This window comes from Maniola hyperantus, chromosome 10 (genome assembly GCF_902806685.2).
Source record: "Maniola hyperantus chromosome 10, iAphHyp1.2, whole genome shotgun sequence".
Lineage (NCBI taxonomy): Eukaryota > Metazoa > Arthropoda > Insecta > Lepidoptera > Nymphalidae > Maniola > Maniola hyperantus.
The window spans coordinates 13,323,344-13,349,723 of record NC_048545.1 but is presented as its reverse complement, the minus strand read 5'-3'; the positions used below and the strand labels follow the sequence as shown (position 1 = coordinate 13,349,723).

At 37.9% G+C, this 26,380-nt stretch overlaps 1 protein-coding gene across 3 annotated transcripts in view; it reads right to left on the bottom strand.

The window, feature by feature from the left end:
• LOC117985841 (cubilin) overlaps positions 1-26,380 on the bottom strand; it is a 77,535-nt gene that overhangs the window by 17,982 nt on the left and 33,173 nt on the right. For 2 of the 3 annotated variants that reach the window (XM_069501525.1, XM_034972629.2), the window contains exon 4: positions 2,531-2,602. The exons of the other annotated variant lie outside the window; for it this stretch is intronic. In XM_069501525.1, the coding sequence (XP_069357626.1) occupies positions 2,531-2,602 (72 nt within the window). The remainder of the gene's footprint in view (positions 1-2,530; positions 2,603-26,380) is intronic. 3 annotated transcript variants of the gene reach the window in all.

The window sequence follows — 26,380 nt, the reverse complement described above, 5'->3', positions numbered from 1 at the left end:
GATCAGGTTGAAATTTGGCATGCAGATAGCTATTATGACGTAGACATCCGGTAAGAAAGGATTTTTGAAAATTCGACCTCTAAGGGGGTAACATAATGGTTTGAAATTTGTGTAGTCCACAACAGAGAACATTATGGAGAACTCTCAAGCCCTCTTAGCCCGCTTCCATCTTAGACTGCATGATTACTTACCACCAGGTGAGATTGCAGTCAAGGGCTAACTTGTACCTTATATGAATAAAAAAACAATATCATGACACTCGTAATGCGGGATGACACAAATATACGACCGGTTTGCAGCGCAAACAAAAACTAGTAACTCGCACGGACGTGGGTTTTGTAGGTACGAGAGAAAAAAATCCCCCGTTATCTTAACATTTTTGTTTTTGTACGACGGACATGAAATGTAACCCGAACACATTAAGTTTTTTGTAAATGACTTCTTGTTTTGTTAGCGAGGGGAAATCTGTAGGTCGATTCCGAAAAATCTACATCAATCATCATTGACGTTCAAACGATACGTTGGTTAATTAGAGGAGACAACGTCATAATCTATTGCATTAACTATTTGATACTGCATACCTCTTGTGATGTTATATGATTTATCTGACTCAGTGTACTTGTAGATATTTTGATGATTTATTACAAAATGCTTCTAGTAAGTTCATTAAAAAATGTGGTGCTATTATAATTTTTTAATTCATCGTAATATGGTAGGTGTTCCGTACTTTTGATGTATTTATATTAGCACAAACCAGCGTCTTTTCCAAATTCTTAGACTTATTTTATTACAATCGGTCGGGGTTTACTTATGTGGCCGCTTACTAAAACGGCAACACTACAGCTGTCAGTCGAAGTTGACACATATACCGCGAACGCCCCGCGAGCACGCGTGACACGCAAAAACCGAGCCTTTAACGGCTATCGCCGACAAAATCGGATTATAGACGCGAAATTCATGAAACTTGACCAGAGCATCAACCCTGAATCCTTACCAGCGCATCTTGGGGGCCCCCATCATCGGAGCGCGTTCCCGGATCCGGTAAGTGACTGCATTTCACAAACCCTGATCGTCCACTAGCTTTTATTCTCAACAGTAGGTTACGGTAAAACTTTCCATGGCCATTATAACTTTTTGCGCAAACCACTCGAGCGGCGGAGGTTTAACGTAGCAGACTCAATTAATTCCTTCATTAAAAGGGATTAGAGAGAATGAAAAACAAGTCCATATTTTTTTAATGACCACTGCCAGTTTTTTTCCGTCGTAGATAGAGTAATATTATATTTAAACCTCCTAAGTCCCTGCTCTAATATTTATATAGTTGTACGTAGGTAAATAGACATAGAAAGGCCCATATCGCGCATGAGTGATAATTTTTTTGAGTGCTGGTTTAGACTGTAAAATTGTCAGTGCTGCTGGCTTGATTTTTACACAGTGAAAATCTTGAATGAATGAATGAAATTATGTTTTATTGTACACCAATACAAAAAAGAAAAATGAATAGAAGTACTTATTATCTCTTTGAAGCAGTCCTTGTCGGGCAACTATACGTTGCACAGGACATAGTGACTAGTGCGTTTTTTGACTGTATCCAGCGCCTTTGGTTTATTCCCCGTCTAAATATGTTAACATCGACAAAAACTAGGCCCACGCCAGAGCCAATTGTCGCCAGCCTGCACTAAATTACGGATTAAATTGAGAAAGGGCATTTTGAGAAAAGACCAATTAGGCGCTGAGGCTTCAACAATACTGTATATACAGCTTGACGGCTGGGTTGCGACGTTAAAATCCTTGATTTTTACGTCAACTATTACCCTCTCGCAACCCGTGCCTCATGAGCTGACTCAATGAAACGGTAGGTATAGCTACCTATAAACCTATAAGACCATAAGTATTTGGACATGACAGTTAATAACTATACTACGTGCATAAAGTGGTAGAGCTGACCGAGACAATAATATTACTGTGGTATTTTAATGACTACGGTATAGGTAAAGGTGATGTGCGAATACAATTTTTTATTGATTCAAAAATATTTTTAGCATTTTCTAAGCTTTTTAATGAGGTTCTGAGAGTGAACTTGAGATCAGATTTAGGGCAAGTGCTCGGGGTCGGATTCGGCGGAAGTGCAATAGATATCTGTAACTTGATTACTCAGTGCATATAAAAAACTACCCTTGCAAAAATTAAAATTTTTGGTCCTTACTATAAATGTCAGCAAAAAGCACCCTACAATTTTTTTTTTCAATTTTTCTTGTGATGTACCTACAAATTCACGGGTTTCGGATTTTCCCTTTACTTCTGCTATAAGATATTGCTACCTGTCAAACATGATTCTAGGTCAACGGAAAGTACCTACCCAATAGGTTTTGATTATCTTGACGGGCCTTGACAGACAGACAATGAAGTGAACCTGTAAGGGTTACTTTTTCCCTTTTGAGGTACGGAACCCTAAAAAGAGATTTACGCTGTCCCGAGATCTTATTGAAGCGTAAACTATGAATTGTGCGTTAGGTATGGATAGACATACTTGGAAGCTTAGTAGGCGAGGGTTCAGCGAGCGAGGCCGCACTCGAGAGCTCCGTGGTCTCTCCCCCGAGCACTGCACAGAAATAACAACCAGTTAGCCGTGTCCCCAGTAGGCGAACAGTGAGAGGCTGACTGTCCGCTGACTGACTCTAAGCGGCGTATCGGTAAGACTGAGGCCACACGATGCATTTCCGGTGCGTTGCGGCGCTGCACCGCTGTAGATTTGAGTATTGGGTGCCACACGGGCGCTATGTTGCCGCTCCGGCAGAGAGTATGGCGTTGCAACGCATCGCCCCTCGTTGCCTCGTGCGGTACGGCGCCAAACGCATCGTGTGGCATAGTACAGCGATTTCTATGCAGGATAACGTAACGGCACCGCTCAGGCGCCGCAATGCCAACAAAGGCTTCTATTACTCATTGTCAAGTTAGCGGTGAGGTGAGGCGAACTCTTGGGAGGGAAGGTAAACGGTTATTATATGTATATCAGTGTACTGCGTGCATCGTTCGCTGCGAATCAGCCGCTCGCTGCATATTTTTAACGCAATCGAATTAAAAAGATAAAAACTAATAAATTAGGGGGAAAAGTTTGAAATCTGTCAACAAAATAACTGAAATTAACTATTTTTAATTATTTTAACGCGCAACGATTGCCGTCTCTCACTCATTTTTAACCAACTTCAAAAAAAGGAGGAGGTTCTCAATTCGTCGGAATCTTTTTTTTTTTTTTTTTTTTATGTATGTTCCCCGATTACTCAAAAACGCCTGGACCGATTTTGAAAATTCTTTTTTTGTTTGAAAGGGTATACTTCAAAGTTGGTCCCATTTCAATTTGGTCAAGATCTGATGAACATCTTCGAAGATAGATACTGGAACTCCTCAACGGATAAGAGTAAATTGCTCGCGATCAGTGTAATAGCTTAGTAAACAGTAGATTTTTAACCAGTCATAGCATAATTCCATGGGGCCACTAAAAATTGTGAAATAAAATTTTTTTACAAAAAAAATAAAAACCGACTTCGTTACATAAACACTAAAAATTGAAAAATAATTTAATTTATTACCGAATATATTATGTATACAAGAGTTAATATAGTTCCATAATAATATTTTTTGGGGTCGGTGCCAATTAGGTGCCATTGTGGAGTCCCATAAAAATATGAAGTCTAGACGATTCGCGCAGCTAAAGCTAATTGGCACCGGCACCAAAAAGTATTATTATGGAACTATAATAACTCTTGTACCTATACATAATATATTCGGTAATAAATTAAATTATTTTTCAATTTTTAGTGTTTATGTAACGAAGTCGGTTTTTATTTTTTTTGTAAAAAAAATTTATTAGATAAAATGACGTCAACCCAGAACGTGGCATCACAAATCGCTCGATGGTTTCTAGTCGCACGTGAGCTCTCGTGCTGATCCTAGGCATTTTACGTCAATTGATTGTTTTTAGGGTTCCGTACCCAAAGGGTAAAAACGTACCCCTATTAATGTCACCTTGTCTGTCTGTTTTCCGTGTTTCATTTGAAGTATACCAATTCCAATGGTATGTTGTACATAAAGCTAGGTTTAGGTAGATATCAGGATGACCGACTCCACTCCATTCCATCTGTATGCGTCGACCTTAACTTTGCACGCTCAACACAAGTTGTAAAACACATCTAGGTAAGAACCATTCAGTAAGACTGCCTATAAAGTTCACTATAACTAAACCCGCAGGGCTTACTGTCTTGTCTAAATTGCTCATCTCAGTAAGTCGCATGTAATATGTAGGTATAATAAAATACTCCAGGAGTCCATCCTGGAGCTATATAACAACATCTATCTCTTAATTTTATTTGCTAACTAGATGATGCTCGCGACTCCGCGTGGATTTAGGTTTTTAAAAATCTTTGATTCTGATTTGAACTCTTTGATTTTCCGGGATAAATAGTAGCCTATGTCCTTCCCCGGGATGCAAGCTATTATCTGTACCAAATTTCGTCAAAATCGGTAGAACAGATGGGCCGTGAAAGGCTAGCAGACAGACAGACAGACACACTTTCGCATTTATAATGTTAGTATTGATAAACTTTATTTCGATACACTTAGCTATTTTGACGTTAAAATATTTTAGGATTTTTTTTTCAATGGTTAGGATAACCCAGCTAAGGAATGTATTATGTCAGATTTTCTATACAAAACAGTCAAAACCTCAAAGTTAATTAGTTTAGATTATTTAGCAATGATCTTCTTAAAAATAAAAATCGGGCATCGTTTACCCGATTGATTTGAAAAGTACAATAGTTGTTGACACTTTCGTGGACATTTACCACGCAAGTGTCAACGCCTTACTCACAACCTTGAATGGGAAGCTGGAAGAAATCTCTGTTTAGAGATAAGCATTTCCAATGTAACTTAATTTATTATTACTTTGTAACTACAATTTTGGTACATGAATAATAAAAATAAATAAATAAAAATACCACAGAATACCATAAACATTATAAGTAAGTATATTGAAAGAGACATGCCGGGTATAAGCTAGTAATACAAATTATACCACTGATCAAGCTTCGTTTAGCATTTTTCGTTTGCCGTGGGGATGTGATTACTTCCCGCGGATTTTCCCTGGTAATAAGTGAGATAAACTAGGAAAGTGAAACATTATCAAAATTTCGTCCAAATCGTCAAAGCCGTTTTCGAGAAACCAATCACTAGAGAAATCGGCCCTACGCAGTCCTACGGCTGTATCCTCCGAACGTAGTACTTAACGTAGCGAGGTGTAGAAGGGCGTAGATGGTAGAGTTACGCCGTTTCGTAGTAGCGTAGAGCGACTCCTCTATCAAGAGCTGCTTTTTTCATCGTACACGAAGGGTGCCAACGGGAGCCGATTACCACCTATTACTATTTACTAAGCCTCCGCTGTCCATCCGTCCTTCCGTATGTCTGTTAGCGGGCTGTATCTCGTGAACCATAATAGGTGGAGAGTTGAAGTTTTCACAGAATGTGTATTTCTATTGCCGCTATAAGAGCAAATCAAAAGGACCGCCATAAAATTTAAAAAAATAGTTATTTATAATAGGTGTTCGTGTACGAGTCCGACTTTGCTGCTTGCAAATTTCATGATTCTAGGTCAACAAGAAATACCCTATAGGTTTTGATTCCTTGATGGGTCTTGACAGACAAACAGACAGAGAAACAAACTCTCTAGAGAAACCCTAAAATTTTTCTATTTCTACAGAAAAAGGTGTGCAAACACAATTAAAAACAAAGTTGATGATTCTATAAAATTTGCGCTCTGTATTCCTACTTTTTGTCAAGTACCTACTTATCTGAAAAGTTTTCGGATATGAGGCATTAATTAAATGAACTTCGCCGTATTCGTATCTTAGCGAGGAATCCTCAAACTTCTCCCCGACACAAACTTCACGGGCTGAAATTTCGACACAATTTAGCGATAAAGTTCGCGTGAAGGTAGCTCTAGTTGCTTTACTATGTACATTGTTTTATTGTATCTGAATTACATACTGTACATATGGCCACGGTTACACCTGTAAGCTTTACTGACTTAAGTATCTAGCTTATATGATTAACTTACGGCAAATTTACTAATGTTAACATTCTTATAAGTAGGTACACTAGCTCGCGACTTCTTCCACGTGGACTACCCAAATTTCAAACCCCTATTTCACCCCTTAGGAGTTGAATTTTCAAAAATTCTTACCTAGCCTACGTCATAATTACAATGTGCAAGCCCAATTTCAGCCCGAGCCGTCCAGTAGTTTCAGCTGTGCGTTGATAGATCAGTCAGTCAGTCACCTTTTCCTTTTTCCTGTAAATTTGATGTCAATTAAGTGAGTAAAACTTACAGGTGTAATCACGGTCTATGAATATGTATTATACAAAGAGTATGCTCATAAGTTAAAGATAAAAAACTGTAATTAAAGATTTACTAAAAATCATAAAAATATGTTAGGAAATAATGGGAACACGGACGCTAGTCTTCATTTGATTATTAATAACGAAATAACTTAATTTTTGTTGAATGAGGTCCTAAAATGTTAGAAAATTTGAGAAATTCCTAAATAATTTTTAGTAAAATATGATTAAAAAATAAGTTAAATATTACAAAAACAGCAATAGAGTTGCAGCATCGAAAATGAACCCGTAAATCAATCTGTCGAGTACTGCAATAGGAAATGCTGATATGATCTGATCTATCAACGCCACAACGCACAGTTCAAACTACTAGACGGACCGGGCTGAAATTTGGCACGCAGATAGCTATTATGACGTAGACATCCACTTAGAAAGGAATTTTGAAAATTCTATCCCTACAGTTACTAAGTATGTTCCCTGTCTTTATTATCATTTTCAAATATGAAGAGATACAGCAAAAAGAATTCAATCCATGATACTTTTTTTGTATTTAAGCTTTCAGAACGTAGACTCGGTTCATAAATTTCCTGTATTGAAGGCATTCTGAAACCCGGCTATGAAGCTATAAGTAACATTACGTGCAATTTCGAACTCTAACACAATGCGAAATGGTTTGAAGTTGCAGTCGCTTTAGCCTTCCGGCAGTACCTGAGTTCTTTTTTTGCCACTTCTTCTTGTGCCCATTTTCATAATGATTGGTTTCCTTCGCCTTTTATCGTTACGTGGTTTTAAATAACGAACGGGTAACGTTATTATTCAAACTGCTTTAACGGCCTTTTGGGAACGATAGACAGCACAGTACGCTTTATTAGTATAAGATTTTACGTCTCGCCAACGTTGATAGTATTTGAGAGTCGAAACACAATAACGTCAAAGTAAAATGGATCGTAAGATCCTTGAATTGAAGTCAAAAATTCATTACCAATTGATTTTAATTTCGCAATGTTTCCGCTTGGAGCGCTGGCTGTAGATGTGTAGACAAACTTGAGCTTTAAAACCAGGCAGGTTAAGATGCAGTTTACTATAACGCTGAAGTGTTCTGACACTCGAATACTATCAACGTTTGGAGAGACGTAAAATCTCGTACTAAGCACAGGACCAAAGGTGAAACAGCAGTCAAGGGTTAACTTGTCTCGGAATGCAAAAAAAAAACATCCAAATAACTACCTACCAGTAGGAATTTTATGCCATAAAATCTTCCTATCAGTTTTAGTTAAACGTGCTGAAACTTGTTGCAACATGAACAAACATGGCCGTAATGGCCTCGTAACACGAAGTTTCGACGCAATTTAGTACGATGTTTGGTGACATCGGGTGTACCTATTTGAATTTAGTGTTCTGCGGAAAATCTAAGTAGTATTTAGAGGTAAAAGCCTGTAGTATAAAGCGGTGATAGCCTAGCGGTTAAGACGACCGCCTTCTTTTCGGGAGGTCGAGGATTCGATCCCGGGCACGCACTTCTAACTTTATGGAGTTATGTGCTTTTTTAAAACAATTAAATATCACTTACTTTAACGGTGAAGGAAAACATCGTCTGAGAGTTCATGTTCTCAAAGGTATGTGAAGTCTGCAAATCAGAATTAGGCCAGCGAGCGTGGCAGACTGTGACCTATATATACCCTTCTCACTCTGAGAGAAGACCCGTGCTCAGTAGTGGGCCGGTAATGGGTTGATTATGATGATGATGATAATATACTTAGGGTGCTTTGTGAAACGAAATACTTACTTAGTAACTATTAGGTTTACTGTAACTTACTTAGACAAAAAAGATCGATCCCAATAAACAGCATCATCTAGCCAGTGCTCTATATTTTTGGCTAAAACCATATTTTCGTCTCGAAGAAAATATACTGAGCCGAGACTAAGTAGTAAAAAAAAACAATCAAAACCAATATTCGCAGTGCACGTTTAAAGCTTCATGCTCCATCGTGTTCTCGCTCTATAAACTTCCGGTATTGAACGGATTCTAACTTAAACAGAGCAGAACAATACTTCGAATACACTAAGCTTCCATAATGGAACCTCATAGTTTTGTAATACAGTTAAAAAATAAAACAAATGTCTGCCTAAGGAATGTACCCCGCCCTGGTTTTGTTGTTTATTTCCACCCACAGCTTCCATTCGAACTTTTATAAATATTTAGAATTTCCACCTCTCTCGGCAGATCTACAATACCTAAGGCTCACCTTCTCCCGCCTTACCTCCCCACCTTCTCACTGGCCCACTACTGAGCACAGGTCTCTCTCAGAACGAAAAGGGTTTAGGTCATAGTCCGCCACACTGACCAAATGCGGATTGGCAGACTTCACACACCTTTGAGAACATTATGGAGAACTCTCAGGCATGCAGTGTTACCTTTATCGTCAAAGTTAGCGTTATTATTATATTTGCACTTACCCTGTATCATAAGCAGTACACTCTTAACTTAAAGGTACATATATTAACAGTGGAGGGGAAAACTAATGCTGGAATGGGATTCCATATCCCAGCGATTTGAATCAGAAATGAGGCAAATTGCGTTTAGTGTGATAAATCTCTTGTGAAGAAAGAAGTGTGTACTCTGTGCAAGTTTCTTCAGTGATAATGGCAAGTAATTTATCATACTGCGACGTCGAGTCCCGTAACAAACTAACTTCTTAATGAAGCTTAAAACTTCAACACAATGAAGTCATGAAATCGATATTATATTCTTTATTATTGTTTACTCTAATATCGGAACAATGAAGAATTTTCACTTAGCTTTTTGAAGCTTTTCATGTAAAGTTTTTAATAAAGGTTATCTTTACTGTAGAAAATTTAATAAATAGGCGTGGCTTTAAGCGAATTTTAATTTAGGACAAAGATAAGATCTTTCATGAAGCCCTTTGAGGGTTCCGTACCCGGAGGTTGGAGGGTGCCAACAGGACCTTATTTCTAAGCCTCCGATGCCCATCCGTTTGTCTGTCAGCGAGATGTATCTCATGAACTGTAATAGGTAGAGAGTATTTACTTCTGTTGTCGCTATAACAATCCTACTAATATTATAAATGTGGAAGTGTGGATGTTTTGATGTTTGGATGTTTGTTATTCAATCACGCAAAAACTGCTGCACGGATTTGGCTGAAATTTGGCGTGGAGATAGATTATACCCTGGATTAATACATAGGCTACTTTTTATTCCAGAAACACAAAGAGTTCCCGCGGGATTTTGAAAAACGTAAATCCACGCGGACGAAGTCGCGGAAACAGCTAGTACATAATAATAAACCAAAACGCTTAATTTCAAAATGGCCGCCATACAAATGAAATAAAAATTTAAAAGTAAATAGTATTAAGTATGTCTTGTACGATGGTACGGAATCCTTCGTGTGCGTGTCCGACTCGCACTTGACCGGGTTTTTGAAGATAGAAAGTATGAAATGAATTCATCAGAAAAGTAATGAGGCAGTAATAATAAGTTCAGTCTTCAAGTTCCTTTATCAAAAACTACAGAAGTCATTTATCACACTGCGTACCTACTAAAAACCGTCTTCCCAGGGAAACCTACTTTTGACACAAAAAAGATTAATTATTATCACTGAAGAATTTCACTGACTATTTCAATAATCATCAAAAAAAACTAAATGACTAAGTTCTTTTCTTAATTGTTTTCAAAAGAATGTTTCTACTTTTTCGAAAAATATCACTCTGGAAGTACAGTTCGACATAACTTCGTGGTGTCAGGTGACTGAAGTGTTGGATTCTCGGGAAAATATTATATAGTACCTACACATTTATATTCAGTGAAATATTGATATTTATATATGGAATAGGTGAGCCCAGGCGAAGCTAGAGCAGGTCGACTAGTAGTATAGTAAATAGATATCATTGGAATTAGGCAACAGTCACATAGCGAAGTTCTGTCTAAGTGACACTGGAGCTCATTTATCATAATTCGTAAACTCCTGAGTGACGTAAGAAACCCAACACAACCCAACAGTCAACTTATTAATGATGCTGAAAGAGCTGAAACTTTGTGTAGATATCGATTTACTCTTTGTAGTTGAAATTCTGCTCTGTTGACCTACAAACCGCAGCGATATTTAATTAACTGACTATACAAATGTTTATAAGTGGTAGGTGACCTATGAATAAAATATGTTAAATTATCTCCCAACCCAATCAAAGTTATAATCAGGATAAGTTTCATAATCTACTTACCTATTTCAACTCAAAACATTTGGCAGTACACAATAAGTAGGTACCTATTGTTCAAAAATGAGACCTCTGTACGATGAATAGTCGTAATAACTCTCGCAGAGCGCCCCGTGGGCGGATTGGAAGAATTAATTTCCATCTCGCGAAACAAATAACGTCCCCAACACCCTAAGAGCATTTTCACACTGACAATTTCAATTTTAAAAAACGTTTAATTTCAATTTTAGTAAACGCATCGTGGACAAGATCAAACAGCTACCAAAACCTTGGTGTCATGAACAAAGTAGGCACACCTAAACAACTCCTTTTTTTAAAAAGAATTTAGCCAATGATGACAAATATGCCCCTATCCGCTCCAACTAAGCGTTAAGCTTGTGCCAAGAGTAGGTACGACAATAGTGCAACGGATGGGGTTTGAACCGGCGACCTTTCGGATTTCAGTCTACTGCTCTGACCGATGAGCTATTGAGGCTACAACTCCTTACATTTTAGGTATTATCTAACAAGTATATGAATATCTAACTTCTAAAAAGTATGAAGTAAGTACTGCAGTCATGTTTGGGATGACTCTGCCAAACAAAAGCTAAGTAGATGCATTTTTAAAGACCGCACCGAACAGAAGAATAAAATTAAAAAAAATAGCAACAAATAAAACCTGTAGGTACGCGGCAGAGAGTATCGTACATCGGCCTTTAGAATTACATTTCGGCTTTGTAGAGCGTTGTCTCTGTTACTAATACCTATATATGACATTTTGTCGGTCTCAACGACAGAGACAATACACTACAAATCTGCTACCTCCTTCTAAAGGTCGATATACATTACTTTCTGCTGCGTACTGTACACAGTTTACAGCACCAACGCAATGATGGATGTTTATTATTTCTATCGAATAGGCTGTGCTGGTAAAAATGATCTTGCATTAAAACTGTCACTAGTGCACAGTATAAAGAGAGACACAGTACTCCAACGGCTTTGGTACCGTGCTAAATGAGGACCACGACTCTGCCATGATTCTGCCATATAGGTTTCGGAATTACCTACTGGGTCCGCCATCTCGTATTCTTACGATTCCCACGATTGCTGTCTCGATGGCTTCGTCGAATCTCTTTAGGTAATAGCATTCTATCCTTACTCTGTGAATATAGGGTCTAGATCTAGAACGTTAACAAATTGTTGTAAAGAAATCAAAATACAAAGGCATTCAGAACCAGTGGTAGAGCATTTGACGATTCAAAAGAATGTTTTTATTTATCAATGTATTTATTCTTGTTATGCTATTAAAAATTCAAAACATTTTTGTGAGGTCCCTACTGAAGTGGTGGTTGGAAATTTCACAGAAAATAAGTGTATTTAATTTATTTCGTAAAATAACACAGAACTGTTGAAATATTATGAAAAGCAATATTCTAAAAGAATTATATGGATCGAAATTCTAACCCTCTTTTTCACATCTGCTTAAAATACACGCAGTTGCTTTAAGTAGGTACTGTAGGTATACACTTCAGCTTTTGATATCGAATATACAAACTTGGTGAATGTAGAAAAGCTTGAACCCTTCCATTTTGTATGGATAGCGCCATTTCCTTTATTCTTATCGTTGTATTACAGGAACGAATGTGTTTTCCTTACCTTTTGCAGGCTACTCGCAATAAAGAACAGCCGTAGGCAATAGGCATTGTTGCTGAAAGCCAATAAACTTACAAAGGACTTAGGAATCGAATGAAATGCCTGGAGCTGTGAGCGTGTTGTTTTTTCAACATTTTGTTTATGGAAAACATGAACATGAATGATCATAATTCTTTGTATATTATGGGCGTAGACTGCGAATTTTTTTATTAAGTAATTCGTTCTTAATTAATGATGATAGGTAATATGGATAACCGCGATTATTAAGGACATGAACTTTAATATTGTAAGTAAATTAAAAAACCTTGATGCTTACTGGGGTATCGATGATCTTATCTTTTTAACACTTTTTTTATTATTTCCTCCAGGAATTAAGAGCAAAAGTTTTGAGATATGTGATATGCATGATCGGACCGCATTGCGTTGCATTTCGAAATAAAAAACTGTCTTAATTAGGTAGGAATTCAATGTCATTCAATATTTTTCTTTCACCGCTTCAGATTACAAAAACGGAAATAATAAATTACTTGGTAGTTCAAAAGTACTTGTAAAAGTTAATTTCGATAAAAAATATTTCTATTCTATTCAATATTAAGTTTATTTTTTTCAAACTTTGGATCGGGGTTGAAAAAATTCTCTCTCAACTTTCACAGAATTCTAATAAAGTAAAGGCAAAATGTAGGCGAAAGTTTTCCCTTAATCGCTAAGTACTTTTGGTGATGGAGTGGAAGTAGCTAGTAAGTACCTACCTAACGGTGATTACGGACCGACAGAAATTATTTCGCTTCAAGAAAATACAGATTAAGATTTAAGCCATTAGGTCGGTATCGCAGCTAAAGGTTAGGAGATAGCCCTGGATTACTTTAGATCCTGGATTCCAGGCTTTCAAAAAATTAAAATGATATTTAAGTAACCCACACAGGCTTTGCCGATGCGGTGGGTGTCGATCCCGAGCATACCTCTAACTTATCGGAGTTATGTGCGTTTTACGCAATTAAAGCAATAGAATATCACATGATTTAACGGTGAAGGAAAAAGTCAGGAAAAGCGTGATAGACATCTCATTCTGAGAGTTTATTTTACACGATTTAAGTGTGTCATCAATGTAGTGGTACGAAAATTAATAATAATATAATATAATATTTATTTATTTAAACAACTCAGTACAGTATTCAACTCTCTGGAATCCTGACCCCTAAACTAGGAAATCCCGTGTCTTAGGGGCCAGTGCCTTCCCAAACATAAGATATGGATGGTTAATAATTTACAGCTAAGTATTGCAACTATTTAAAATAAATAAATAAACAAGAGGAGACCCGTGCTCAGTAGTGGGCCGTAATAATAAACTAGTTTGATTTTTATCTACAATGCATTCTCTGTATTCCGAACAGGTAAGTGGTTGGTAGAGTACTAGCTTTCCTACATGAAAATATAAATATTTTTGATTTTGAATGTATGAGATTTCATGTCGTCCCTTAAACCGTTGACCTATTCAGACTTTAATTAAACAACTAATGCGAGTCATCCAATTACCTGCTTAAAGTTGCTTAAACGGAATAATCGATTACCCATATTATGTCTGCAACTAGGGCGTACGCCACCTCAAAGGAAATTAATTACCTCATATTGGATTCATATTGACGAATGCTGTCAGAAGGGATTGTGGATCTTACCCATTTCATATTCTGCAGATATCGAGATGTAATCTATGGAGTGATAGATTTCATACTCTTCAAGCTCTATCTCTTCTATCAGTATTGCCAATTTTTCTGGTTTTTATTACACTAGGCGCCTGTCGCCAAGTGTAATAAAAAAAAAGGATGAAAGTTCCATCCAGAGGTTAAATAGAGGTAGAAAATTTGTATGAAAGTCTGTCGAAAGTTTAAGTGTGTATATTCGGGTAGGAATAAACAAGTTTGAGAATTGTTAAAAATTCCACCTCCTTGCTGAGTTTCAAAAATTTTACCCGAGCGAAGCCGGGGCGGATCGGCTACTTACTTAGTTAAAAATATTATAAAACTCAAGACAGACAAAGCTCATAAAATAAAATTGCATTTTAAAAAGTAAAGTGCTTAGCGGGTTTTTTGACTTGTGGGCTCTTATCAGACCTGGGCTGACTGACTGAACTATCAACGCACAGCTCAAACCACTGGATGGATTGGGCTGAAATTTGGCATACAGATAGCTATTATGACGTAGACATCCATTAAAAAAGGGTTTTTGAAAATTTAATCCCTAAAGGGATAAAATACGGGTTTTAAATTTGTTTAGTCCACGCGGATGAAGTCGCGGGCATAAGGTAGTTTATAATATAAACATGGATATGATAGCTACTGGTTGTACAAACGCTAGACATATCTGTAATTACACGGATGCTAGCCTGCCGCCATTCCCAATATCCGGTACACAATCAAGATGGCGGAACATCCGGCCGACGTTATCGAGGTGCTGCCTTATTCTGAAATGGTTATATGGGTAACGTAGTTTTTTAAACTGTTTAAGTATAAAAACTGGACGTGCAAGTTGAATTCGCCTAAAGAGGGTTTCGTAGGTACGATGAATCTATAATATATAGATAAGGAAAGCTGACTGATTTGTCGATATTTCAGCCCAATTGCACGGGTAGTGACGACCCGTGCAATTGGACTGAAAAATCGACAAATAAAAACATCAAATTAATCGTGGGATGTACCCGTTTTTTGCATGGGTATAGTTAAAGACCTGGAGAGTGACATATGCTACTTTTTATCCCGGAAAATCAAAGAATTCCCACAGGATTTCAAAAAATCTAAATCCACGCGGACGAAGTTGCGGGCATCAGCTAGTATAACATATAACTACACCCTAAAACGAAAAACATTTACCTCCTCTAAAGTTATGTACATTATTCTTGGTTCTAAAAATACCCTTGAGCACGATGATTTAGAATGTTTAATTTGGTACAAACATACTAAATGAAGCTTTCATTCAAATGCCACCGGAACTGGTATTTCGAGTAGGAATAAAAGTCAGAATTTACTCGTACTTAATATGAAAAATCCATCTATTTTTTACCTGACTGCTGGTAGGAAAATAAAGGTGGCTAAAATCATAAAACACTGGTCAGCCTACACTGCTAAAATCATATCAGACTTTCAGAGTTGTGTGCCTGTAACAACATACGATGTGGATTTCAGGAAAAGGCTGAAAAAATCTTCTCTTCACAAAATACAGACAGACATTCAAATGTAACACACCTCCTAAATAAATCATTCAAACGCCTCCAGAACTTGTCATCATCATCATCATCAACCAATAGACGTGCACTGCTGGACATAGGTCTCTTGTAGGGACTTCCACACACCACGGTCTTGCGCCGCCTGGATCCAGCGGCTCCCTGCGACTCGTCTGATGTCGTCCGTCCACCTAGTGGGGGGTCTTCCAACGCTGCGTCTTCCGGTGTGAGGTCGCCATTCCAGCACCCCAACGTCTATCAGTTGTAAGAACTATGTGCCCTGCCCATTGCCACTTTAGCTTCGCAACCCGTTGAGCTATGTCGTTGCTCTAGTTCTCCTACGAATCTCCTCCTTCCTGATTTGATCACGTAGAGAAACTCCGAGCATAGCTCTCTCCATCGCCCGCTGAGTGACTCTGAGCTTTCTTATGAGGCCCATAGTTAGCGACCATGTCTCGGATCCATATGTCATCACAGGTAACACGCGCTGTTCGAAGACTTTGGTCTTCAAGTACTGAGGAATTTTGGAGAAGAAGATATCTCGAAGCTTCCTGAACGCTGCCCAACCGAGTTGGATTCGGCGGTTGACCTCTTTCTCGAATTTGGACCTACCCAACTGGATTGTGTGTCCTAGGTATTTATACTCGTCTACAATTTCGAGTGCAGAGCTCTCAACGATTACCGGATATAAGCATTAGACATGATTTTCGTCTTACTCATGTTCATTTTTAGGCTCACCTGCTGAGAAGCTCTGCTAAGATCACTGAGCATTGTATTGAGGTCTTCCAGAGTCTCTGCAATAACGACTATGACCAGAACTTGTACAGTTCATGCAATTCACGAAGGCGAGTGGACTTTACTTGTGGTTACGTCGGAGACACGGGCATGCGTAAGTGTGCGTGCATGTCGGACCAATCAGTCGCGAGCAAGCGCTCGCAAAAGCACACATTCAGTGTACGTTACTTATACCGGTACGACTTTATTTAGCTATTGGTATTTAGGTTTATTTTACACCACCTCCCATTGTCCATTTGTTCATTTTCTCCCTAGCGTTAAGGTTGTCTGGAAGAGATCGCTATTTAGCGATAAGACCGCCTTTTTGTACCTACTTATTAAGATTTCTTTTTGTAACCTGTCATTTGTGTTTCTGTGGTGCAATAAAGTATATACATACATACATACATACATACTTAAACACAAGCATGAGGCACTCGCCTTCGTGAATTGCAAGAACTGTCTCTCGAATATGAATAAAAGTCAGAATATAGTCGTAAAACTGACCGCAATATGAAAATTCCTTCTATTTTTGAAAAACTGCTGCTGAAAAATATAGGTGGCTTAAATCATAAACTGGCCGCCTACGCGCTAAAATCATATCAGACTTTTTGACTTGTCACTGCGGAAATACTACAACTACATATAAGTCCCGCAAATTGCTATTGCCCTGGAACCATATCTCATTAATGATGTCATTTTGACGTCAGCTGAAATAAAAATACCTATACCATCAGCTCGGAACTTCAGTCTAGTGCTGACGTCACTAAAATGGCGGCCACGCGCATTCGCAATTTGCGGGACTTATACGATGTAAACTTCAATAAAAAGCTGAAAAAACCTTCTCAAAATACGGACGGAGTTTCAAAATACAAATGTTGCCAGTACAGCAAACAAAATTTTTATGTTTTTGATGTCGCGTCGGATGTCTGTTTCGTAGTTTTTCATAATATCTCCATAGAAAAAGGTCCCATATAGGACCACTTCGTCGTCTGTCTGTCAAAACCCGTCAAAGGAATCAACACCTATACCTAGGGTAATTCCTGTTGACCTAGAATAATGTAAAGCATGTAGCAATGTCTTATAGCAGAAGTGTTTAAAGGGAAAAATGATTTAAAATGACCACACCTAGAACAGACCAACTCTACCTAGTTTCTGACTATTATACTTGGAGTAAGCATTATTCGTATTTGTGTAAGATTGTGTAAGCCATGCAGCTCTGAACGTTGTCTTAAATACAAAAAGCCGTCTAAAATCCCTCGCTTATCTCGGCGGGACACCTGATTCCCATTAATTATTTCATCACTCGCAGACACACAAGAGTGACGTGGCTGCGAGTGATGTTGAGTGAGTTGGGAAAAGAATGAAATAATAAAATAATAGAACTGACTCATTTTCGCAAGTCTTTTCCGTCCTTTATTCGGTCAAAGCCTTGTGTTATTTCGAGATGACGAAAATATCCTTGCGGAGAAAAATAAAGGATTCACGGCCAGTCTCCGTCCTTGTAACTTGTTGTTATCAAACTACGTCTTTACGTGGGACGTGATGACGGCACCGCTACACTGCTGGTACCATTTTTTTTAATTGCTTATCTCAAAAATTAGGTCCATAAATTATCGCCAAAACAACATGGGAATTTAGAAAACAATTCTAAAAAAGCTTGCTATATAGGAACAAACTAAAAACTAACTAAAAATCTTTGTCCTACGTAGCATTATCTTTTAGAAAAATCAGTTTTTGGAAATAGCCAGATTTTTGAAGATAAATTAAAAACCACTTTTCAGGTAGTAGTAGATAGACGACATCAAACGAGTCGCACGGACACGCTGGATTCAGGCGGCGCTAAACCGTGGCGTCTGTTCGTCTAGTGGGAGGCTTCGGCCGTGGCTAGTTATCACCCTACCGGCAAAGCCGTGCTGCCAAGCGAATTAGCGTTCCGATACGATGCCGTGTAGAAACCAAAGGGGCATGGGTTGAATAAAAACTGCCACACCCCTTCCAGGTTAGCCCGCTCCATCTCAGACAGCATCGTCACTTACCACCAGGTGAGATTGCAGTCAAGGGCTAACTTGTATCTGACCAAAAAAATGTGTAGAAGTCCCTACAAGCGACCTATGTCCACTTGTCCAGCTGTGGACGTCTGTCGGTTTATGATGATGATGATGAGTAAGAGAATATTAGTACTCTATTATTCTGTACATATAAAATTCAAAGTCCTGACTGACTGACTAACATATCAACGCACAGCCTAAATCGCTGGTCCTAGAGACATAAAATTTGGAGGGGATGTTCTTTGTAAAGAGTAGGTATCCCCTAAGAAAGTATTTTTCAAAATTCTACCCCTAAACTCTACACCCGGACATAAGCTAGTTCTGTATAAACTACGTCTAAAGAAACACAACCCATCTCCAATGTTATAAACGAACGTTGTTTACTTGAAAACCTTCACTAAAAGCTCTGAACTAAACCGCCCTCCTTTATTATCCACAATGAATATTCAAGCTGCTTGCAAACGTGCAAGCTATCAGTTTCAGGAGAGCCGCTGCATAATTTTATCGGTGTTACTTTTCAATATACCTTTTTATCTACTACTTATTTATTATTTTTGTTTTTTTTATTATTATTTCTGATAAGAAACTATTTAGGACGCGATTGTACTATAATTAACTCTGTGATAAGGACCTTTTCTATTTAATCTATTGCAATGAAGTAAAGTTTATAATTATTATGACTCCACCAATTTCAAACCTCTATTTCAACCCCTTAGGGGTTGAATTTTCAAAAATTCTATTTTAGCGGATGCCTACGTCATAATAGCTAACTTCCTAAAAATTAACAAAAAATTAATAATAAGAAATCATACTTTACCGATGTCCGTGTGCACTATAATTTGCCATTTTATTTATTGCTTACCTGAAAATAAAAGAAATACAGAAATAAGAATAAAATATCGTATCGTATATAATAAAATATCGAGTAGGTACAATACAAGTATTGAGTCGCACGCCCTCCTTGAAAAGATCCGGTCATTATGCGAAAAGCTTTTCAGTCTAGAGCCGCTTCTTATGCGAACAAAACTCGCTTTCAAAATCTCGGTCATTTGCAAAAAGGATTCCAATTTTCGTTCCCAAGATTGATGTTGGAAGTGGAGATTAAAGCCAGAAATCTCCAAGTTGCTGAGACGCAAATGTTTGGACGATATAGGGATGGGCAGAGCTTATAAGCTACCCAAAAATAGATTCTACTAGTCACAATTAATAAAAGTGAAGTAAAAGTAAGCTGTGATAGCCTAGTGGTTAGGACGTCCGCCTTCTAATCGGAGGTCGGGGGTTCGATCCCGGGCACGCACCTTTAACTTTTCGGAGTTGTGTGCGTTTTAATTAATTAAATATCACTTGCTTTAATGGTGAAGTAAAACATCGGGAGGAAACCTGCATGCCTGAGAGTTCTCCATAATGTTCTCAAAGGTGTGTGAAGTCTACCAATCCGCACATGGCCAGCGTGGTAGACTATGGCCAAAACCCTTCTCACTCTGAGAGGAGACCCGTGCTCTGTAGTGAGCCGGTGATGGGTTGATCATGATGATGATAATACTTCGACGAGTACCAGATGATTTGCAAGTCTAAATAAAATGTATCCACAGAATATCGATGGCTCTCGGCACAGGGCAGACAGCCGGTTCATTGATGTTTGATGCATCAATACGGCACTCGATTGCGACTCGAATGCTTGGATGCTGCAGAGATATAATTAAAAATCAATCAATGCTCTACGCTCGCGCATATCTGTGACATTTAATTAGTGATTGTTTTGAATGGCTGCTGGATTTTTATTAATAGAGAACCCGCGAGAGCCAAACCTTCGTTATTTTATAAAAGCTGAAAGTTTCTCTGAGTAAGTATAGTTACATTTTTGTTCCGTTTGCCGTGGAGACCCTGGGGCCATGGATTTGTATAGTAATAAGATAAGGCTAGCTTTAAGTTTTATTGTAATATTTTTAATAAAATAAAATAAAATAAAATAATTTTTGCTTATTTAGTAACTTTTTTACCTTTATTTTCCTACTATTTTGCACTTACTTTTTGCACTAACTTAGTTAAAAAGAAAAAAATATGCAAAGAGAGTTTACGACGTTTAATTTTAAGTTGGTAAGGTTTATTTAAGTTTGTATGTTTTATTTTAATATTTTTAAGTACCTACTTTTAATTTAGATTTAAGTTTTTTTAATAGAATTGTGTTATTATTATTTTAAGGTATTCAAAATATGTTTAGAATTTCCAAATAAAGTAATGTAGTAAACATAGACTTGCAAACTACAATTGATGATACGTAATTTGATTTACTAAGAAAGTTCGTTAAAAATATATAATATGTGGAGTTAAAATCTCAAAGAGTTATTTAAAAGATTAGGGTACGGAAAACTTTTAATGAATTTATTAAGCAGTTGAAATTGTTCCAACGTTTAATAGCTATACTATACGGAGACTCTTCGGTGGAAGACGTAAAGTTTGTCTCAAACATAAATTGGTAGGAAGTAATGGCTAAGAAGAATTTAGCCTTTCAGTGAGTGGAAAGATAACGCCAGAAGAGATTTATTTACCTGAGTACTTTAATAATTTCATGTTTTTGCTCGCGTCTGTAGAGGCTTTCTTACAGAGCAACATAGTACGACATGGAGGCATACTACCATAGCCGGCGCCGTAGCCCGAAATCTAGTTCTTGAATTTACCTCTTTTTTAAATACATTAAAAATTACGCGCTCGCTTCGCTCGTGCTTTTGTCCTGTATTACTTGATACGGGACAAAGCCCGCCCGCAACTTTGTCCGCATAGATGTTTTCAAAAGCCCGTAGGAACTCTTTGATTTTCGGGATAAAAAGCTTATACAGTAGGTATGTCTCCGGGACGTAAGATTTCGGGGTCGAGCAAAAAGTCTCATGAAAGGATTGGGTGCAGATTAACAACCATCAGTTCGGGAGGGGGGGGGGGGAGGTTTTTACCTGACGGAACTTGACTCATCCTCCTGGTTCCTCTCGGTAGGAACGGCATTCCGAACCAGTGGTAAATTAAAACTACCCGACGATTCGAAAGCGCTTGTAAAAAGTCCACTTGAATAAAAACATATTCTATTCTATTCTATTCTCAGCCGAATAAGCTAGCCACTAGACAACGAGGCTATAAAGAGCGGAGTGTATCTATAAGAGTAGTAGGTATAATTATTATCAGAATACCAGGCGGGTGCCTTAACTTGCCTGTTCTGAATTATGCACAAGTCTAAGTGATGTAATTAGTTTGCAAATTTACAACTTCGAGTATTATTTTAACATGAGATAAACTTTCATGGTTCATGTTAAGCTAGTTTCAGAATGATAAGGTTACCTATATCCTTTTTACATGACTGACCAAAAAAGAGGGTAATGTTTTCAGGGTTAATTTGTGTATGTATATGAGTATGTATTTCTCATACTCATCATTATCATCAACACTCCACCGTCGGCTCACTACTGAGCACGGTTTCCTCTGAAATAGTTCACCACGCTGGATAAGTGCATGGGCGGACACTACGAGACAAGACAGAGCTTAATACATATTTCCGTCTAAAATGGGATCACTTTTGGGTTGGAAGATATAAGACGTCATTAACACAGCTACAGATTTCTGATTCCAGTTTGTTAGGTGGATTTCATTGCTTGTAGGTATACCCAACATGTCTCGTAAATATGACTCGTATGGCTATTAGAATAATACCCAAATTGCATGAGCATTAAAGCATTTTGAGTGAAATATACGATACGCTCTTCTACTTTTGCGTAAATTATTCGGAGCATTTAGGGAAATTGCTGAAAGCCTATTTTATCCTTATACGGTTATGATATAAGTAATCCTCGTACATCACCAACATGTATTGTACCTATGTACCGCAGGTACAATATATGTCGGTGTTGTACATTTATATTAATCCGTATAAAATTAATTTGATCTCCTTCTCGTAAATGTGAATTCGATGTTGTCAATTTATCAACTTTAGCAATTTGTATCCTTTTTACCAGTGTTAAGATAAAATATTTGTTTTTTTTATATTCAGATACAAGTTAGCCCTTGACTGCAATCTCACCTGGTGGTAAGAGATGATGCAGTCTAAGATGATAGCGGGCTAACCTGAAAGGGGTATGGCAGTTTTTAATAAACCCATGCCCCTTTGGTTTCTACACAGCATCGCACCGGAACGCTAAATCGCTTGGCGGCACGGCTTTGCCGGTAGGGTGGTAACCAGCCACGGCCGAAGCCTCCCACCAGACCAGACCAGAAATTTAGAAATTATAAAATTCCAAACCCCTGCCAGGAATCGAACCCGGGACCTCCCACTATTAAGACCACAGTGCTCACCACTGCGCCAGGGAGGTCGTCAATAGCACTAGCGATAGCACTTTATAAGCACAGTTTTTTGTATACTAATAATTACGTCATGATTAAGATGAATCGAGGCCACATACCGCCACGCTGGCCAAGTGTGGATTGGCAGACTTCACATCCTTTCAGAATATTATGGAGAACGCTCAGGCATGCAGGTTTCCTCACGATGTTTTCCTTCACCTTTAAACCAATTGATATTCAATTGGTTAAAACGCACATAACTCTATAAAGTTAGAGGTGCGTGCTCTAGAATGAACTTGGGACGTCCAGTTGCCAAGTTCATTCTAAGGAAGACCACTAGGCTATCACCAATCATTATCACATACACTTTGGAAAACTCTATGAAAAACACAAAAGTTTCAGCATCTTTTCTCTAACTTTTGCTTTTGCTTAGTTTTACCTAAGAAGTCCTAAGATGAGGCATATTTTGGCTTTTCATACTTGAACGGTTGTTTGGTCTTTTTCAGACGCTGCCTACCAGAGCCAATACCAGAAGCTAATGTGCACCCAGCCTTAGTAATAAAAATATAAGATGCAGTCAGGTAAAAACAAAACAGAAGAGAGAATATTTTAGTCTTTCTGTATATTCACCTCAATCAACCTTCATTTCAAAAATAAAATCTCCATCGATGCGATCATCAATTTCGCTGGAATCCATGTAAATAAAATGGATAAGATGTTGCAACATCTGTTTCGATTTAAAATTAAACATGCCTCTTTATACAGGCTGTATTTAAAACTCTAGCAAAAACGAAGACAGGTGCTGATGATAAGGTCTAGTACAAAAAAACACCAACAAAATAAATGAATTTAAAAATTCTGAATTTTAAAATGTTTGCAATAAAACAAATAAAACATCTGAGTGACGCCAGAGGTCAACGAATGTTGCGTAGATAGCTGCCGCGGGAGCAATGCCGCGTCGTAGGTGTGACCCCGAGTTTTGCACGCGCAAAATTTTATTGATTTTCAAAAAATCAACGGATTTAAAAAATATTAAATCACTAAAGCTACAAGTATAAGGCAAATAAATGGTTATTGGTATTGGATTGTGTTTGGGTAGTATAATAACAGCACTAAGTTTTTGTTAGCGTTTTCTAATTACACCCTGTATAATATGAGTAAGTAACAATTGTTATAATGTTTTGTATAGCAATTTCACAGTTTAAAAAATCGGCCAAGTGTGAGTCAAACTCGCGCACCGAGAGTTCCGTACTCGAAATCCTCGACTCGGGCGATAAATCAAAAACTATCATATTGTACAAAAATAAACAAAAATCTGTTTTAGAATGTACAGGTAAAGGTCCCTAAAAAGGGATTGAAATGAATATTTCGACACGAAAGATTTATAATATTATGTAAACCTTTGAGCCCGTGGAACTTCAAAACTACGTACCTAGGCACACATTCTTACAAAACTACGTAGGCACACATTCTTACAAAACTACGTAATGGATGTTAATTTATTTAATGTTAAACAAAATTTCATCGAGTTTGATTGGTTTAAATATTCAAATGAGAACTAAAATACAGGGTGTAACCAGAACGCTGGCAAAAACGAAGACAGGTGATAGTACCTACTAATAATTACCTACTGATAAGATACCACAAAAAACGCGAAAAAAACTGTTAAAAAATCTGTAAAAGTTTACGATAAATTGCAAATAAAACATCTGACTGACGCTAGAGGTCAACGAACGTTGGGAAAGTAGATCACTCTGAGTCAATGCCACTACGTAGGCGGGGCATTGACCCAAGTTTTGCACGCTTAACATTGCGGGTTTGAAAAATTCTAAATCACTAAAAGTACAAAACGAGGCAAATGGTTACCTACTGGTATTGGATTGTGTTTAGGTAGTATAACAATAACGCTTAGTTTTTGCTAGCGGATAAACTCCTCTTAAAATCAATCTCCTTTAAAGTCATTACAAATAACTAAACCACCATTAGGTTAACTGGTATAGTCGCCACAACATCTACTGAATCAAATGACAGAGGGATTGAATACCCAATGAGGTAGAGACCTCAGACACCTAAATCCGCTTACTGCTTACCCCCTTTTAGTCGCGGTTTAGTTCGCATTCACAACGAGCTCTTCTGAGCACGCTAGGGTGTAGCCTTAAAAGGATTCAAATGCAATATCACGTAATGATCTTTTAAACGGCTTGTGATTCCATACCATAAAGGCTTTTTATTTTAAACTAGCTGACCCGGCGAACTTCGTACCGCCTTCGTGTGCGAGTCCGACTCCCACTTGACCGATTTTTTTGTTTGTTTTCGGTAAGCTTGTGTATCTGCTTTCCTGACTAACTGACTGATCTATCAACGTACAGCCCAAACTACTGGACGGATCGAGGTGAAATTTGTCTTGCAGATAGCTATTATGAACGTAGACATAAAAGCATTTTTGAAAATTCAAGGGGGTAAAATAGGGGTTTGGTATAATCCACGCGGAAGAAGTCGCAGGCATAAGCTAGTACAGTACCCGGCAGGAAATATTGTACATCGACGTTTAGAAAGACAGCAGTTTCGTAGAGCGTTGTCTCTGCCGTTGAGACCGACATAACGTCATATAAGTATGAGTGACAGAGACAACGCTCTACAAAGCCGAAATCTCATTCTAAGGTCGATGTACAGTATTTCTTGCCAGCTACTGTAAGTTTATTTTTGTGCAATTCGTTGCCAACCTTGAAACATTGGACCTCAGTAAACACCGGTCCGTGCCCTAAATAAAGTAAAGAATATAAAATGCTGCGGCTGGCAACATTTGACCCAAGGGCGCTGCCCTATTGTGGGTGAGCCTTTTGTTTTTGCTCTCCACTCGTGCTCGCTGTAGGTCAACATCGCGGATTAAATGAAGTTTAACTTTTATCATAAACTAAGACTTTAAATTTTGCTACACACGAGGTCAGATACGGTAAAGGAAAACATCGTGAGGAAACCTACATAATATTATGCCTGAGAATTCTAAATAATATTCTTCGTATGTTCTCAAAGGTGTGCACATAGTGTGTACTAAGTTCTAATACTACTTAGCTGATGCCCACAACTTCTTTTTTATAAAAATCCTATGGGAACACTTTCGGTTGCCGCACCATCCCGTGTTTTCGTCAAAGGTTGTCTGGAAGAGATCGCTTTAGCGATAACGCCACCTTTGCATACTACAGCTATTAGATTAATATCCTTATATGTTTTTTTGATTTATTTATTTGGTATTGTGTGCAATAAAGTATAAATAAATAAATAAAAAATAAGTAAAAGGTCCCACTGAAGTTTAAAAAACTCACGCGGATAGAAACTCTGGGGCATCATCTAAAAAGTAAAAAACAATTTCCGCAACAAACTGTGTCTCAACAAACTCTAGGTTTTAACGGCTTAATACATTAATCCTCCCACTTGACGGAGGCAGCATGTTCCTTTGACAGCCTCGAGTTTCCTCGAGTCGAGAGCTAAACAAAATGAGGCATTGCCACACAATGCCCCCATCTTCGATGGCGGAGCCACTCGAGATGCGCTCGAGATGTTTTTTTCTCTGACCCAGTTATTTTTATGGGCCTTGAGGTGACCTTGCGGTCAATATAAAGTCGTGAATCAAAATAAATTGCTTATTAAGTTATAAATAACAGTTATGAGATAACTTATAAAGTTTCAGTACTTATCAGATTTTTTATTAATGACAAACTACAGGCATAACGCATAGCTGAGTAGATTAACGGGGTAGTCGAGC